General features: G+C 41.2%; 1 protein-coding gene across 4 annotated transcripts in view; it reads right to left on the bottom strand.

The window, feature by feature from the left end:
* Positions 1-18572, bottom strand: part of PRKAG2 (protein kinase AMP-activated non-catalytic subunit gamma 2) — a 461370-nt gene that overhangs the window by 117690 nt on the left and 325108 nt on the right. For all 4 annotated transcript variants that reach the window (XM_021009627.2, XM_021009628.2, XM_078152663.1 and 1 more), the window contains one exon: positions 5316-5533. In XM_021009627.2, coding sequence (XP_020865286.1) covers positions 5316-5533 — 218 coding nt within the window. The remainder of the gene's footprint in view (positions 1-5315; positions 5534-18572) is intronic.

Raw genomic sequence — 18572 nt, 5'->3', positions numbered from 1 at the left:
GTCCAGTGCCTGCCTTCAGCCATCATCCTGGGATGTAGCCTGGCAATAGCCCCTACAGCTATAGCCATCGCTCCTAAACATTAAAAAAAAAAAACAACAAACAATTAGGGGGCAGCTAGGTGGTATAGTGGACAGAGCACCGGCCCTGGATTCAGGAGGACCTGAGTTCAAATCTGGCCTCAGACACTTAATACTAGCTGTGTGACCCTGGGCAAGTCACTTAACCCCATTGCCTAGACAAAAACAAAAACAAAAAACTATTGCTATCAAAGGCCTTGAGACTGTCAAATGGCTGCACATCAGAAACTGATAGGATTTTATCTGTGGAAATGACTTTAAATAAGAGGCATTGCCTTCTGCTTTGCTGCCACACCCTAAAGAGCATGAGACCTTTCTAACTGACTTTGAGCTGAAACCTTACGTGTCTGTCATCTCCCGCATTACAGCATGAGCTCTTGAGAGCAGGGATCATCTCATTTTTTTAATTTGTATCACCAGGTAATTGAGGACACAAATAGAAAAAAAAGTCCTCTGCATACACTAAATGCTTAATAAATACTTTTTTTCATTTGTTTGTTCATTCTCCTCTCCCTCTGTACTATTTCACTTGGCAACCTCATCAGCTGCCACGGATTCAGTGATCGTCTTTATGTTCTAACTTCTCTGCTGCCCTCCAGGCTTGCATTTCCAGCTGCCTATTTTACATCTTGAACTGGAAGAATTGTAGATGTCTTAAACTCAACGTGTCCCAAAGTGAACTCATTATGTTCCTCCCAAGCCCTTTCTTCCTATCTTCCCTATTATTGTTAGAAGTACTGCCATGCCCCCAGTCACCCAGGCTTGAAAACTAGGTGTCATCCTCAATTCTTTCTCACCCCCATATTCAATCCTTTGCTGAGTTTTGTCAATTTGATTCTGTAACATCTCTTCTATCTGCCCCCTTCTCTCCTCTCACACTGCCATCACCCTGGGGCAGGCCCTCATCACCTTACACCTGGACAACTGCAGTAGCCTGCTGGTTGGTCTACCTGCCACAAGTCTCTCCTCATTCCTGTCCATCCTCCAGTCAGCTGTCAAAATGATTCATTGATTATTTCCAATTCATCCTGTATATAGCTTGTTTGTACATAGCTGTTTATGCATTGTCTTCCTCATTAGACTGTGAACTTCTCGAGGGCGGCAGGTGGCCTGGTGCACATACACAGTCTGTGCTTAATAAATGTATAAATGTACATTGACTGAATGATTCATTTTCTCCTCTATGGATTCTTTTTTTTTTCCTTTATTTTTTTTAAAAGGCAATTGGGGTTAAGTGACTAGGCCAGGGTCACATAGCTAGTAAGCGTCTGAGGCCAGATTTCAACTCAGGTACTTCTGACTCCATGGCTGGTGCTCTATTCACTGTGCCACCTAGCTGACCCCCTCCTCTATAGATTCTTAAAGGGACAAGTGTCTATCCTTTGGGATCTTTCTGAGCTAAAATGATTCAAGTTAAATCCTTACTTAGACTACCCCTAGAGGAGGGCAGAGCCCAAAGCAGATCACCTAAAGTACTGCAACACCACGGATGTTTCTATGCAGGTGAAAATCTGGTTAAACTGAACATAAGGGCCACCTTGAAGGGCTGGAAGAAATCACAAAAGCGAAGCCTGTAAGTCTGAAAGGCGTGAGTTGAAGGTGAAAGAGGCATTCCTATTGGTTAAGTGAGGGCAAAAGGTGATAGAGATCAATAGGAAAAGGTCAGTTAAAGAATGATTTTATGTTCATAAGCCTTAAGTCTGCATTGGAGTCATATCCTTCTCAGCAGTTAACTACCTTCTTAACTCACTGACTAGATGCACAGTCCCTGAAGGAATCCTGGGACCCTGGGTCACCATCTTAATCAGCCTCTAGCAAGGATTTCACATCCATAGTTACCTTAGAATGTACACCACTATCTAGGCACAAGCATGGAAAGAAACACAGGGCTGAGAGCACCTGTTTTATCTTTTCCTACTGAAATTGGGAAGGGCTAGGTGCCAGGCAGTCCTGTTCTACCAAGCTTCTGATCTAGTAGAATATGCAATAAAAAAAATTATAAAATTTTTGGATTCAAAGGGACCTCAGAAGTCATCTTCTCCAAGCCTTACCCACAACGGCAATCTGATTTACAAAATCCCCAGATGGTCAGTCATCATCCAATGTCCTCAAGATTTTGTCCAGTGACACGGAGCTCACCTACTCCTGAGGCAGCCCATTTCATTGTTGCATGACTCTTATCATTAGGGAGTTTCTTTGTACTGATCCCAAATCATCATCTCTGCAATTTCCACCTAGTGCTCCTGGTTCATGGGACTTTTCATTTCCACTAGCAATGGAGAGACTTGCTACCATTCTCTCAAGTTCAATTTGGCCAAGATTGAACTCATCGTCTTATCCCCAAAACCAGCTCTCCTTCCCAACTTCCTTATTACCATCCATGGCTTGTTCCCAGTCTCAAAATAGTAGGCATATTTGACTCTTCCTTCTCCTTTATCTCTCACATCTAGCTATTCATTCAATCCTGTTTATCCTCCCTTTACATGTTCTCTTACCTTTCTGCTCCCATTGCCATCACACTAAATTCAAGCCTCCATCATTTCATGCCCAAATTGCCACAATGTTCTCAACAGTTTCCTTGCTTCTGATGTCTCCCCCATCCAATCTATCCTTCATGCCACTAATCAGATTAATCCTCTTCAAACACTGCCACGTGATGTATTGCTTCAAAGCCGGCTCCACTCTATCTTTATCACCTTATCTCCCGCTGTTTCCCAAAATGAACCCTCTACTACAGTCAATTCACATGTCAGGCTTATTCCTCACTCTGAGTCTTTGCTGCTGCTCTCATTAGGGATGGCAGTGCTCTTCCTTCATCCTTGTGATCCTTCACGATTCTGCTCAGATCACTTTTCCTTCATAAGCCTTTCCGAGACTAGTTTGGCCCATAGTGACCTCACTTTTTCTTCCTTGGAGCTCCTATACCACACATTTCTCCATATTACTTGTTTGGCACAACCACACGGTACTTTGCATTGTGACTTAATTGTTTCAAGTGTCTACCTCTTGTCTCCCCAACCACACTGTAAGCTTCCTCAAGGGGAAGGATCTTATTTTCTTCTCTTGTTATCTCATCACCTCCGTCTCTACCTGCCAGGTGTATTTTAGGAAAAGTAGGTGTTTAATTAATACTTGCTGAATGAATGACTGTTGTATTATCCTCTTTGCATGGCAAATGAATCATCATTTGCACCAGAACTGGACAGCTGAATTAAGTCAAGCCAATCCAGATGGACCATAGGGATTTTTTTTTTTTAATGCTGCTAGCCTCAGCATTAAACTCTGGCTGTGCCAGAGTTCTATTGAAGACGAACTCAGCTAACAGCGACAGGTAATGGCAAAACTGGCAGTGTGGAAAGAATGTTGGACTTGGGAGTCAGTGGAGCTGAGTCCAAATCCCAGCTTTGCCACTTACCAACCTGGGCGGGTCACTTCACCCATTTGGGACTCAAATTTCTCCTCTATACAATAAGACTCAATTTTGAACTATATGGCCTCCAAAGTTCTTTCTAACCTGCCTTTCCTAAAGTATCACACCTGGGCTGGTAGAGAGGGAGGTGATGAGATGACAAGAGAAGACAGGATCCCTCCCGTGGAAGAGCTTACTGTGTGGTTGGGGAGCCAAGATGCACACACATGAAACAATCAAGTCACAATACAAAGTACCATGTGGTTGTGCCAAACAAGTAACATGGAGATTCATGATAAGAACTCAAAGGAAAAAAATTAGGTCACTATGGGAGAACTAGTCAGGGGCACTGGGCCTAGAATCAGGAAGACTTGACACTTTTACAAGACCTCAGACGCTTACAAGCTATGTGATCTGGGCAAGTCACTTCACCCATTTGCCTCAGTTTCCTCACCTGTAAAATGGGGACACTAATAGCATCTACTACCCAGGGTCGTGGGAAGGATCAAATAGGTAATAACTGTATAGTGCTTAGCATAGTGCCTGGTACACAGTAGGTGCTATATAAATGCTAGTTATTATTATTGTCATTATCCCATGATAAGAGCCGCAAGGTGGCACAGTGGAGAGAGCTCTGGGCCTGAGTTCAAATCTAGCCTCAGATACTAACTGGCTAGGTGACTCAACCTCCCTCTGCCTCAGGTGTAAAATGGGGATCATAAAAGCACCTACCTCATAGGGTTATTATGAGGGTTATTGTAAGGATCAAATGAGATATCAGTGAAGTACTTAACATGGTGCTTGTCACATAGTAGGCACTTAATAAATACTTGTTCCCTTCCCCTCCCCACTACGTACTGTCATTTGAACGATTAAGCATGTTCTATCAAACTATCACGCCATCTGTTTCATGTGTGTATTAGTCTCGGTTACCCAACAGTATTACAAGCCCTGTGTTCCACTACCCCCTGGCCTCCTCTGAAGTGCTGTGTCCAGTTCTGGGCACCAAGGTTTAAGAAGGGCATTGCTAAGCTGGGGTACATTCAGAGAGCGGCCACTGGCATGGCGAAGGGTCTTGCTTGGGCCCAACGTCGTTTGGGTATCACTCAAAGGAACTGGGCATGATTAGCTTGAAGAAGAGACACGAAGGGGAAACATGATCTCTGTCTTCGAGAAGGGCTGTTGTGTGGAGGATTTGTTCCATTTGGTATCAGAGGGCAGAATCAAAGCAACGAGGGGAAGTTGAAAAGAGGCTAATCTGATACCAAAAAACCCCTTTCTTATATGGAGCTGTCCCAAAGTAGAACACAATGTCCCCAGAGGGCTGGGTGCCCCCTCCTTGGAGGTCTTCCAGCAGAGGCAAGTGGCCATTTGTTGGGTGTATCATAATACGGAATCCTTTTGTGTATGTGTTGAACAAGATGGCTGGAGAGTTTCCTTCCATCTCTCAAATTCCATGATTCCATGTGTTGCATATACAGGGCACAGTGCCTAACAGGTGCAAATGATAGATGCTGAATTCTACCTATCCTGCTTTCAACTATGCCCAAAAAACCCATGTTTCCGAAGTATTACCCCCAAAAGGTCTTAACCAATGACCCTTTAAATGAGAGGTGCTTATTTGCAAGGGATTTTCATTATCATCATTCAGGATAAAATCCATTAAGAATCCATTTAGCCTTCTGCCCTTTCACCACAGTCCCTGAAAGGTCAGGCCAAGCCAGAGCAGCCTGGAAAAGGTAACTGGTTTTTATCTGTGTACTCCTGGGCTTGGCCTCTACCCATAGTATTCTCCACCTAGAATCCCAAGAAAGAATACCCAACTTACTGTTGTGGAGGTAGCATATGGAGCCGATGCTGCAGAGGGAGGCTTGGCTGAACTCTGGAAGGAGGGCAGGCAGAACCTCTGGCCTGTGTCCGGGGGAGAAGAGGAGGCATAAATTCGAGTTTCTAATCTCTCAGGTTCATTTTTGTAGGATTCAAGAGGAAAAGTGTGCTGCTTGATCACTTGGGTAGGGGTTGATGGTGAAGATGAAAGTCCGGAGGCTGTGGAGGAGAAACAACAAGGTGCTATTAGAAATCTGGCCTTGACTGAATCAGGCAGATGGTAAAATCTGTGCTCTCCTAAGGGCTGGTGGCCTACATCAAAGTCTTTGTTACCAGAACAAAAATTCTGCAGAGGACGCATGATCTCTGCCCTCACCACCCACCTGAAGTAAGAGGGCTCCTTCTGGATCCCCTTCTCCTATGTCATCCACCAAGATTCCACTTATTGCATCCTCACCAAATCATTGTATTTCTCACATACCTATTCAACACATATTTTTGAGCCCCTTTTCTTTGCAGGATGCTATAGGGCATATAAAGAAGTGTCATGATGCTCTTATCTGCATGGTACTTATCTGAGGAGACCCCGTCTACATACATGAAAGTTAAATAATGATGAGTACGACAGTAATACTAGATAATAAGTGAAGAGATCTTTTAGGTGCTAAATGTGTTAAGACTAAGTGAGTGGTACAGAAAATAAATGCTACTCAGTTTGGGAGAGAGAGAATTTTGTGAACTGGAGTGACAAGAGAAGGCTTCATGTGGGAGGTATGACTTGTACTGGGCCTTCAACGATGGGCAGAATTGCACAGGTGAAAAGCAGAGGGAAGGTACTACACATGGAATGCAAGCATGGGCATGACAGTGAAAGAATACAAAGGGCATTCTGCAAACAGTGAGAGTTGGCTAAACCAGAGGCATTCTGTATGGGAGTAGACTAGAAAAGTGGGTTAGAGCCAGACTGTGGATGGTCCTGAAGGCCAAGCTATCTCTAGCTCCCTGATTTCAAGGAATGTTTTCCCTTCTCGCAGATAACTTTCAGAAGACTGAGGAAATGGTATAGTTTAACAGAAAGAACCTCAGAGCCCCCAGTTTGGGTTGACTTTTGTTTTTGTCCTTTGTCCCTAATGCCTGACAGAATAGGCCCTTAATAAATGTTTGCTGAATGAATGAATGGTCCCATGTCCACCTTCAAATAGCTTTGTGACCTCAGACAAATCAAAATCTCTCTGTGTCTCAGTTCTTAGTTTTCTCATCTACAATAATGAGGGGATTCGATGAGATCAGGGATTCTTAATTTTCTTTGTGTCATGGACCTCTTTGGCAGTCTGGTGAAGTCCATGGAACCCTTTTGAGAATTATTTTTAAACACATAAAATAAAATACATAGAAATTACAAAGGAAACCAGTTATATTGAAATACAGTTATCAAAACATATAATGTAGAAAGATTAAATTCATATACTCCAGGTTAAAAAACATAAACTAGATGATCTTTTTTGGTCTGCTCCAACTTCAAGATTTTCCCATGCAAATCCTGCATTTTCTAGCCACCTTACTTTTGCTAACACTGTTCCTGATGTCTAGAGTAACCCTCCCTCTGGAAGGGACCAAAACCTAGGTCTCCTGGATCCTAACTCCATCACTTGTTAGACAGGATGATATGTTTAGAACTGAGGAAGATGAGGCAGAATGGTTAACATCTGATCTCTTTGTTTTTTTTTTTTCCTGGCCTTTTACTTTATTGAAAAGATCATGGACATAGAATACATAGAACTCCCTCAACCACTCCATCATTCTTAATTTTTTTTTCATTTTAAAAAATTAATTTATTTTGAATTATCAACAGTTACTTCCATAAGCTTTTGAGTTTTAAATTTTTCTCCCCCTCCCTCCCCAAGATGGCGCACAATCCTATACAGGCTATACATGACCTCTTTAACTGTTAAATGGTTAACATCTGACTTCCATTAATCAGTACTCTTTGGGTCCAAATAATAGACCTACTACAAACCCCTTGTCATTAGACCTTTAACATTTATCATGAGCCTCAGTTCAAATGTAGGCCTTTGCTTTTCTGATACTCTTCTGAGATGACCATGCTATTCTCATCTAACTTCCGTCGCTGTCACTCTCATCTATTCATGCTCAGTTAACTCGTATCTCTTGTACATGTTCTTTTAAAGCAGGAGTCCTTCCCACGAATCCCCTGTTCACCCACATCAGTGTCTTTGGGAACTCTCCTGCTTATTAACTCATCAGAAGAAATCCCACCTGCCCGCCTCACGAGAGTTTTGTTCTTCAGACCCTCTTGTTGTTCTTGAGCTGACTTCACCCTTAGAGTCTCAGGCCACAGGATCGTACTTATTCCACCTCTGGACTCTTGGAAATTCACTCTCCTAAAATGGGCAATATTGTCAGTACAGGAAGGAAGCATGGCAGGGCGTGGAGGGGGAAGGGAATGAAGGCGGTTATGCCTATGGCTTTGTTTCTCATTATACTGGCTGAGCTCACTGCCCCATTTTCTTTCTTTCTTTCTTTCTTTTTTTTTTTTTTAGGCAACTGGGGTTAAGTTACTTGCCCAGGGTCACACAGGTAGTGTCAAGTGTTTCGTCTGAGGCTGGATTTGAACTTAGGTCCTCCCAACGTCAGGGCCGGTGCTCTATCTACTCCACCACCTAACTGCTCCTACCCCATTTTCTTAAGATAGGACTCTTTGAATCTACAAGCTACCTCAGCAAAAGCTCCTGTCTACTTGTTAGGTCCAGGGAGAAAGGGTCTGAGAAACTCATTCTCGCTAAGGTCTTAATAGTTGGTAACAAAGATATTATCCTTTCAAAAGGAATTTGAATTTTAGCACTGGTTGATGTTTTGGTACCCCAAAGGAATAACACTGTAATGATGGAAATACAGGAATCTGAGATAAATATAGGGGATGTATTTGGGGGCAGAGAGCCTTTCCTTATACCTCTCAAATCATAACCTGTAAGAAGTCACCTATTATACCTATAATAAGGGCATTTCTATCTAGAACAATGCCTGAACTTTATGGTAGAATGTTAGAGCAGAAAGGGATCTTAGAAATCAATGTAGTCTAAGGCCCTTTATTTTATAGATGGGAAGCTGAGGCCCAGAGAAAGGAAGCAAATTGTCCAAGGTCACAAAGTGATTTGGTGGCAAAGCCAGCACTAGAACTCAGCTCTCCATCTTAGACATGTACCTTTCCTGAATATTAGGTATTTTTCATAGACCCAAAAAACAGCTTCTAAAAGGAAACTGAACATACACATATGCATATATATGATGCACACAAACCATACACAAAGTCAGGGGTATGCATGCATCTGTATGCCAATATGTGTACATGCGTGTATGCATGCATGCATGCGTGTGTGCGTGCATGTGTGTGTGTGTGTGTGTGTGTGTGTGTGTGTGTGTGTGTGCACTCGTGAATATGAAAAATCAACTCTCAAAGGCCTGGTCAGATGTTCAGTCCCTGAGCCAAGATAACTGGGCTTTTCTGAAATGTTGTTGCTAACAACAGAAATGCTGCCTTAGGAAACAACAGTGACTGAATGGGAAAGAAGGTTGGACTGGTGCTTGTGAGCCTTTTAGGGTAATCTTTTTACTGCGTTTGGGATTGCATAATATAGAGGAAAAGAAACAATCCTGGCATATTCAATCCCCTTTAACTATTTCAAATAAAACATTTTTTTCTCAACAAAACTTGAGGTAAATTGTCAATTTATTTCCCTCCCTCCCCGCTCTCCTACCCTATGACCTTGGTCTCAAGCCATTTAGGGGATATTGGGCACCTATGTGGGAGATTCTGAATTTAGAACCAGAAGGAGAGTAAAACCAAGTCCCTGTCTTCAGGAAGCCTACAGCTTAGTTATGGAGACAAGACAAGAAATACAAACAAAGCAAAATAAAATATATAAGGTGGTATGTGATATGAGGCTGTAGTTGTATAGGAGTTTGAAGAGGATAGAGGAGAAGATAAAGGTAGATGGGAGTGGTCCAGGAAGCCCTAAAGGAAGAGGCATTTGAGTTGGGCCCTGATTCCCTTAAAAATAAATATGTCAATTATTTTTTAAAAATGCTTTATTTATCCTCTTAAAAAAACAAACAAACCACCAATGACTATCCATCCCTTTGCCCAATAGAAACGTCCCTTATAGAGCAAAAAAGGACAGTTAAAACAAATCAATATGTTGACCATATCTAACAATAAATGTATGCCTCGTTTTGCACCTGTTTTCCACCATCTCCCTATCAAGAGGTGGGAGGCATGCTTTATTTATCATTAATCAAAGATGTCAAATTGATTATTGATCAGAGTTCTGAAGTCTTTCAGTGTTGATTTCTTTTATACCACTGTAATCATTGTACAGATAATTCCCTTGGCTCTTCATTTACACAAGTCTTCTCAAGGTTCTCTGTATTTTTCATATTCATCCTTTCTTATAGCACAATAATATCCCATTACATTCATATACCACAACATATGTGCCTATCTTTCTAAAGCCCTATCTAGATAGGACAAATTATACTATGTCAACAGTAACCCAAGAAGGCACTGTTCTAAGGGAGGCCTATTTCTTTTTCTGCAGAGAATGCTTTTTCTTTTTTTCTTTTAATGGTTCATTTTAGGAACAGGGCTGTAAAGCCTTTGAGGGTGAACAATGCCTTTTGATTCTCTAAATCCTATGGCCAAGACAAGTTAATAGGTGCAGTGAGTCAACAGAAACTGCTCCTGGATGCTTCAGAGGGTGCCAAATGAGTGGTTCCAGACACTAGGGAGCCATAAGCCGGTAACCAAATGGGACCAAATTGTGCTTTGTCTGCAAAAGAAGGAAGAAGGAATAAAAAGAAGGGCAGATGAGGGGAGGTGGGACAGCAAGAAGAAAAAAGAATGAAGACTGGAGGACAAGAGAGAGAAACAACAAGAGAGGAGAGCAGAGAAAAGGGAGGAGAGAGAACAGAGAAGAAAGCAGAGAGCAGCGTGGATAGAAAAGGGAAGAAAGAGAGCAGAAGAAGGGAGGAGGAAAAGAGAGGAATGAGGACAGAAGAGAGAAGAGGACCCCACCTGCGCCTCTCATTAGGCAATACACTGTGATAGAAAGAGTATTAGATGTGATGTCTGGAGAGCTGTTATAGTCTTCGATATGCTGCTACATAGTTGTACAACTTTGGGCAAGTTACCTTCTCAGCCTCAGTTTCCTTATTTTTAAAATGAGGGGGTTAGACTGGATAACATCTAAGGTCCATCCAAAATCTAAACTCATGATCTAGTTCCAAGCTGTCTTTTGATCTTGGGTCCTCTGATGACACTGGAGGGAGAAGAAAAAAGGAAGCAGAGAAAAGGGAAGACTGCCTGACTCTACATCTCAAAAGCAGCTCTTTTAACAGTCATTTTTCCCTTTCACTATTTCTCTAAACTCAGTGCTATAACCCATAATTGTTATCAACTGTGTGTGTGTGTGTGTGTGTGTGTGTGTGTGTGTGTGAGAGAGAGAGAGAGAGAGAGAGAGAGAGAGAGAGAGAGAGAGAGAGAGAGAGAGAGAATGGTGGAGAGGGGAAATGGAGGTGGGCACTGAGAGACTGTCTCTGATTGTCTATGGGCTTAGGCTAGGGGCAGCAAGCCTTGCTCCCAAGGGATGGAGGAAGACTGAAAAGGCACAGAGAATTGGTTGAGATGGTTGACAAGTGGTTGAGACGAAGAGAAGGGCATGGGAAGCCCAGGATTACTTCTTCCGAAGACAAGTATTTGGAGCAAACCAAATGATGTCTGGTTTCATGTTTTTAGCTCCTGATGAAGACCTGCTCTCCTGTCCATGGGGGTTAAATTAGGCAAATTCTCCTAAGATCATTCAGTCATAGGATTCTAGGGCTGCAAGAGAACGTGGAGCTCCTCTAGTACAAAATCTTTTTGACTCGAGAAAGGACATGAATTTGCTTCTTTGTGATTCAAGTACTTAAAGGGGAATTTAAATGCGTAGGCACTATTGGAAAAGAAAAAGAAAAAAAGTCTCTTAACCAACACCTCAAAAAAAGAGAAAATATTCCCTTTTACAAAGTAGAGTAGAATAACCATTACTTTCTATTACATAGAGCTTTATTTTTTAAAATGTATATCATAAACACAACATGTTACTTTCAGAACTGTTCTGTTTGCCTTGGTTTATCTTTGAATTTCTGTTCTCTCCTATGCATTTTAATATACGTCAAGAACTCTCTTTTATTTCTTCTTTTTACTTTGTGAACACTGTCACTGGCTTCCCCTTCCTCTACCCCCAAAATAAAATGGGAAAAATAAAATTCTTGTAACAAATAAGCATTGTCAAGCAAAACAAACCCACACATTTGCCTTGGCCAAAACATATGTCTTACTCAGCACTCTGGATCTATCACTTCTCTGTTAGGTGTGTGTGGCATGCTTCATTCTTCCCCTTTAACCCCACCCCCCATTTAAAAAAATTCTGAACTAAAATGATAAAACATAAAACATAAAGAGAAGTTTGCTCGTGAAACTGTGAATCTCTGTTGTGTACATCTTGCTTTTCTTTTAAGTATATAATAAATTCAGTGTATTGTGTTCAAAGCTGTCCCGCCTATCTGTGATTCCTTCTGGCCTCCCTTCTGTTCTCTTCTGTCTTTTTCAAAAACATGTTTCAATGACCTTCCTTTCTCTTCTTTCTCTTTAAGCAACCCTGTCCCTAGTTCCTTTCTTCCACACTCACCTTGCCAAATTGAGAGGCTGAGATTGGGATGACTAGCCTCTGCCCCTGCCATCCTTCTCTCACAAAAAAAAAAAAAAGTCCCTTGCCCTATTCTTCATTTAGCCAGGAGGATGAGGGAGTATTTCCTTTTTGGAAGAGACTTCAACACTCTCAACAACCTGAATCTAGATCAGCTATCTAGTCCAACCTCTTAATTTTACAGATGAGGAAACTGAGACATAGAGAGAAGGGATTTTCCTAAGGTCATACGGACAGTAGTGGAGCCAGGGTCAAAACCCAGGTGTCTCCACTGCCAATCATTTGTTCTTTCCATTCTTCCCTCTTGTCAACCACTGTCTCAGCTCTGACATACTGTATGCATGTCACTCTATACACCCCTACATGACAGCTGGTAAGCAGCAGGGAAAGAACTGAAAAATGTTTTCTTGCTTGGTATCTGAAGGAGATTATGTAATCTATATATGTTATGTAATCTATATATGCATATATGTATTTACATACATATATCTATATCTCCCATCATCCATTATATGCTCTACTTCCTATACAGCTGATTCCTGACTCACCACCAGCAGAATATGTCCTTTGAGCTATTTTTCTAGGAGTGGGAAGAATTTACACTGAGTCATCCACACTCTTGCTCAGTCTCCCTTGTGACCAAAGGCACACACTCAGCAAAGTGGTTGGCTAGAGTGAAGGCTATAGTTTGTGCTATGGAATATAACCAGGCCATACCAGAGAGGATTAAAGCTCATGCCCTTGTTCTCATCAATCAGACAACTGATGAAAATGAGTCTCATTACTTTCTTGTCACAGGGTGTTCCTGATTTGAAATGGTATCTCCGAGCTTGAACATTTCACCTTACTCACCAAACTTCATTGTCAATGACTTATGGCTGCTGCCAGAAAATGAATCTACCCTCAGAGCCTGAGCATTCTTGTCTGTAAAGTGGGGAGGTTGGAGGAGATGACTTCCAAGGTCCTTTCCACCTCTGATGTTCCATGAACCTCTCTCTCTTTTTCTCTGATTTACCCCCATTAAGGTTTGTGACCCAGGTGAGGTTCTTTGGTCTTCCAATCACCTCCTTTCATGAAACCCTTTCTTCCTCTTTCCTACACCATGAGTACTGACACAGCCATTCCTTTAAGGTCTAACTCAAGCCCCATCTCCTCTATAAACTCTTCCCCTCTGGTTGCTTATTGGCCAACTCTGTCAATAACCTCTGCATGACTCGGTCCAAGTGATCGCCTTGTGTCTGAGAGGAAAACCAGCCTCTAATTTCCCTCTCTTCACACCTATAACCTTATTGTTGGTACCACACAATTTACCACTTAATTACACACTGCCTTATAGTGTTCTCTCATAATTTCATGAGTGTCTGGCTTGTCTTCTTCAGTGGCTTATACACTTGAAGGGAGGCTCCATGCCTTCTTATACTTTTTTCTGTACTCTACAGTGCTTAACACAGAGCTGAGCACATAGAAGGTGCTCAATGAAGACTAGATTAATTGATGAATTCCTCCTTCCCAGCAGCATTTGCATTTTCATAGGGGAAAAGGCCTTAACAAAGAAGGAGTGAAAGAGATATTTTTGGCTGGAGAAGCGCTTCAGATCTCCATAGAGGTGGTTACCTACTTCTCCTAGGCTTAAAGTCAGCCCTAACTGGGGGGATCCAAACCTAAAGACAACTGAAGAGCTTCAGCTTATGCATGATTCTTCTTGGATTTTCTGTTCCAGCCCAATTGGTTGACTTGCTTTTCCCAAACTCACCATTCCATCTCCTGCTTTCATATCTTTGCCTAGGCTGTTTCCCGAGTTTGGAATTCATTCCCCTTCCTCACCTCCACCTCCGAAAATCCCTAGCTTCCTTCAAATCTCAGGACAGGTAGCACCTCCTCCAGAAAGCCTTTCCGATACACACCCTTAGGTACAGGTGAGTTGTTCGTGCCATTTCCCTCCTTAAAATTTCCTCCCTTAAATCATCATCTAGGCTTATTATCTTTATTTGTTATATTCTCCTAGAAGCATATGAACTCTTGGGAGGCAGGGACTTTGTATTTGGCTTTGAATACCTAGCAGGATCCTTTGAACCTAGGAGTTGCTTTAAAAATTGTCAGTAGGATTGGATTCAACTAGGAAAGTGTTAATGGAATAGCCAGAATGGAGAATTCTAATCCCTTAAAAGGCAGCTTGTTGCCCCAATGTTAATAACCTGTAGGAGCAGCTAATAGCTGTTCTTACCTTTTAACAGTGATATCAAGATAATACTTGGAACCAATCTTCATGGGTTGATGTAGTTTCCTCTCACCTCTACAGGGACATGTTGCCTCAGTATGTTAGCACTAATCTGTATGGTATGAATTTGTATACTTATCCAGAACAAGGATTTATTGTTGTTTTGTTTTGTTTTTTAACTTTGAATCCCCAGCACCTAGGACAGTGACATGTACTTGACGGATGTTTAGTAAATATTTGTTCGATTGAATAAGGCCAAGGTCGCATATCCAATCATGAAATCAAACAGTAATCAGCTCTTATAGCACTATATACAAACTTAGACGGGGCTTGCCCCTTGCCTGGATTTAGTTACAAGGAGTTGGGCAAGAAACAGTAGATAGTTTAGTGAAAAACCATTTCCACTGCCAGAAAAGCATCAGCTTTAAAGCACATGGTTCAGTGATAGGCCAGTCTCAATATATATTCTGTATATATGTTCATATACACAGGATGTCTATTAGTGCTGTGGGCCCTAGTGAAATTCTTGATCAATTACATTCCAAAGAGTTTGAGGCTGAGTTAGAACATAGAAAAAAAGTTTGAATTTGGTTTGTTGGATGTTTGCTGAGGAAATACAGACCAATTAGATGGCTTCCCTAGCTGTTTCCATTCCTGACTGAATATCTTCCCACCCCCTATGTAAGGGGTATTCTGTTCCAAAAGTCTTCTCCCTGGGTCCACCCTGACCACTCTTCTCCTATGTTATCCAATACAATCCATTCATTCATAGAACCCTAGAATCACATCATAAGATTTAGAGCTGGAAAGACCTTAGAGAAAATAATAATAACTATATTATTTATATAGTGCTCTAAGTTTTGCAAAGCACTCTACATATTAATATATTTTGCTCCTCATATACACCCTGGAAAATAAGTGGTTTGTTGCTTTTGTTATTATTATTATCACATTTTACAGATGAGTCAGAAGTCAAGTGACTTACCCAGGGTCACACAGCTAACAAAAGTGTTTGAGGCCAGGCTTGAGCTCAAGTTTTCTTGCCATTAGGTCTACCACTCCGTCCACTGTGTGCCTAGCTATTTCTAACAGCATTTACACAGAGGTTCAAGGTTTGCAAAGAGCTATACATATGTTATTTCATCTGATCCTTAGAAATTTGAACTTAGAGATCATCCAGGTCAATCTTCTTATTTCATAATAGTAAGTGACCTGGAAATGAAAGATCTGCCCAGTTAGATAGCGGCAAAGTTCTGACTAGAATCCAGGTCTCAACTTCTTTTCCAAGGTTTTGTCCATTACCCAAAATTCTGTTTTTTGTTTGTTTGGTTTTTTTGGTGAGGCAATCACTTAAGTGACTTGCCCAGGGTCACACAGCTGCTAAGTTTCAAGTGTCTGAGGCCATATTTGAACTCAGGTCCTCCTGATTCAAAGGCCAGAGCTCTATCTACTGCGCCACCTAGCTGCCCCTCAAAATTCTATTTTCTGATCTGATGATTTTCACATTGACATTTTCCTCCTTTTATGTCTCCCTTACCCTGGGTGATATGGTTTTTGGGTTTTTTTATTGTTGTTATTGGTTTTTTAGATGGTAGTAACCAAGGATATACAAATCAGCAGCACGGGTGATCCAGGTTAACAGAAATAAACCAGATATTCACACTCAACAGAACTGACTGATTTAGGATTCATAGACTAAACCCTAGAAAGCAATAGGATCAGAAATTTAAACTTGAAAAGGATCTCAGAAGTCTTCTAGTCTAATTGTTTCATTTTTACAAATAAGGGAAATTAATTCTATAAAAATTAAGTCACTTGCTTAAGGTCACACAGGTACTTAAATGGCTGAACTGGTACTGGAAACCATACCTTTGATCCCAAATTCAACTCTGCTGCCTCCTGCAAGTACCTTAAAGAGACAGTAAGGTATAGTGAGGGGTACAATGAAGAGATAATAGGTTTGGGACTGGCCCTGGCCGCCCCATTAGTCAGCTGAGTTTATCTTTATAATCCTAGCCTCCCCTTTGGGTATATTTTCATCATCATCACATTCAACATTTGCAAAGTACCAGTTAATAATAGCTAACACTTGCATATTGCTTTAAGGTTAGCAAAACACTTTACATGTATTCACTAATTTAAATCTTACAACAACCCTGTAAGGTAGTGCTAGTGTTATGTAATATTGTCATTACATATTGTTATTATATCCAAGGCAGGATTTGAAGTCAGGACTTTCTGATTCTAAATCCAGCACTTTATCCACTCTATCACCTAGAGGCCTCATTACACATGAGGCACTAGACTCCATACAGCGGAGGAAACAAAGACGAGCAGGATACAGCCCCTGCCCTCAGAGCTTACAATTTAGTTAGGAAAACAAGAAATATCAAAAGCTAAATGACAATTTAAGTCTTGGGGAGGGGGGAGAAGAAGGGGGAGAAAATTTAAAACTCAAAATCTTCTGGAAATGAATGTTGAAAACTGAAAATAAATTAATTTAAAAAAGAAAATTAGAGATATCAAGGGAACGTTTCATGCAGAAATGGGCATGATCAAAGAAAAAAATGGTAGGGACTTAATAGAAATAGAAGAGATCAAGAAGAGGTGGCAAGAATATAGAGAACTATCCAAGAAAGAACTTAACATCACTGATAATCACTGGTGTGGGTTACTGATCTAGCACCATATATCCTGGAGAATGAAGTGAAGCGGGCTAGTGGAGGTGCCAGAATTCCCACTGAGCTATTTAAAATCCTAAAAGATGATACTGTTAGAGTGATATACTCAATACGCCAGCAAATTTGGAAAACTCAATAGTAGCCACTGGATTGGAAAAGATCAGTTTACATCTTAATCCTAAAGAAGGGCAATGCTAAAGAAAATTCAAATTACTGAACAATTGTGCTCATTTTACACACCAGCAAGGTTATGCTTAAGATTCTTTAAGCCAGGCTTTGGCAATATGTGAACTGAGAATTACCACAAGTGCAGGCTAATTTGTGAAGAGGCAGAGGAACTAGAGGCCAAATTGCCAAGATTCTTGGGATTATAGAGACAGCAAGAAAGTTCCAGAAAAACATCTACTTATGCTTCATTAACTACACTAAAGCTTTTGACTTTGTGGATCACACCAAATGTGGCAAGTCCTCAAAGAGAGGGATGCACCAGGTCTTCTTACCTCTATGCAGGTCAAGAAGCAACAGTTATGATCAACCATGGATCAACTGATTGGTTTAAGATTGGGGAAGAAGTATGACAAGGCTGTATATTATCACATTATTTATTTAACTTATATGCAGATCACATCATGTGAAATGCCAAGACAGACGAATCAAAAGCTGGAATTAAGGTTGCTGTGAGAAATATCAACAATTTTAGTAACGCAGATGATACCACTCTGATGGCAGAAAGTGAAAAAGAATTAAGAAGCCTTTTGATGAGATGAAAGAGTAGAGTATAAAAACTGGCTTGATGCTTAACATTAAAAAAAAAAACCAACTAGGATCATGGCAACTGGTCCCATCACTTCCTGGCTAGAGGGAGAAAACTTTTGGGAGTCCCTTGGACAGCAAGGGGCTCAAATCAACTAATACTTTCCCCCCACTTAATAGTATTTTATTTTTTCCAACTACAGGTAGACATAGTTTTCAACATTCACTTTTATAAGATTTTGAGTTCCAAATTTTTTCTCCCTCCCTCCCTTCCCAAGATGGCAAGCAATCTAATATAGGTGATACATGTACAATCACCAAATCAGTTAATACTTAAAGAGATGAATTCAGACTATTCACTGGAAGATCATATACTGAAGCTGAAGCTTGCATACTTTGGTCACATATGAGGAGGACTCATTGGAAAAGATCCTGATGTTGGGAAAGATTGAAGGAGAAGGGAGTGGCAGAGGACAAGATGGGATATTGGGAGCAATGAACATGAGCATGGACAGACTCGGTGTGCTACGATCCATGAGGTCACGAAGAGTCAGACAGAACTGAATGACCAAATAACAATACTCAAGTTCTCTCTTCTCTCTCAAAATTTGCCCTAAGAAAAGGATCTGATAAGCTCCTATACTGAGGTATTAGTGGCTTTTTTCTTTTTTTTGGGGGGGAGGCTAGGCAATGGGGTTAAGTGACTTGCCCAGGGTCACATAGCTAGTAAGTGTTATGTGTCTGAGGCCAGATTTGAACTCAGGTCCTCCTGAATCCAGGGCTGCTGCTCTATCCACTGTACCACCTAGCCGCCCCAGTATTAATGACTTTTAAAATTACTC

Source organism: Phascolarctos cinereus, unplaced genomic scaffold, assembly GCF_003287225.1.
Source record: "Phascolarctos cinereus isolate Bilbo 61053 unplaced genomic scaffold, phaCin_HiC Scaffold_1;HRSCAF=81, whole genome shotgun sequence".
NCBI lineage: Eukaryota > Metazoa > Chordata > Mammalia > Diprotodontia > Phascolarctidae > Phascolarctos > Phascolarctos cinereus.
This window is presented reverse-complemented; position numbering and strand designations above follow the sequence as displayed.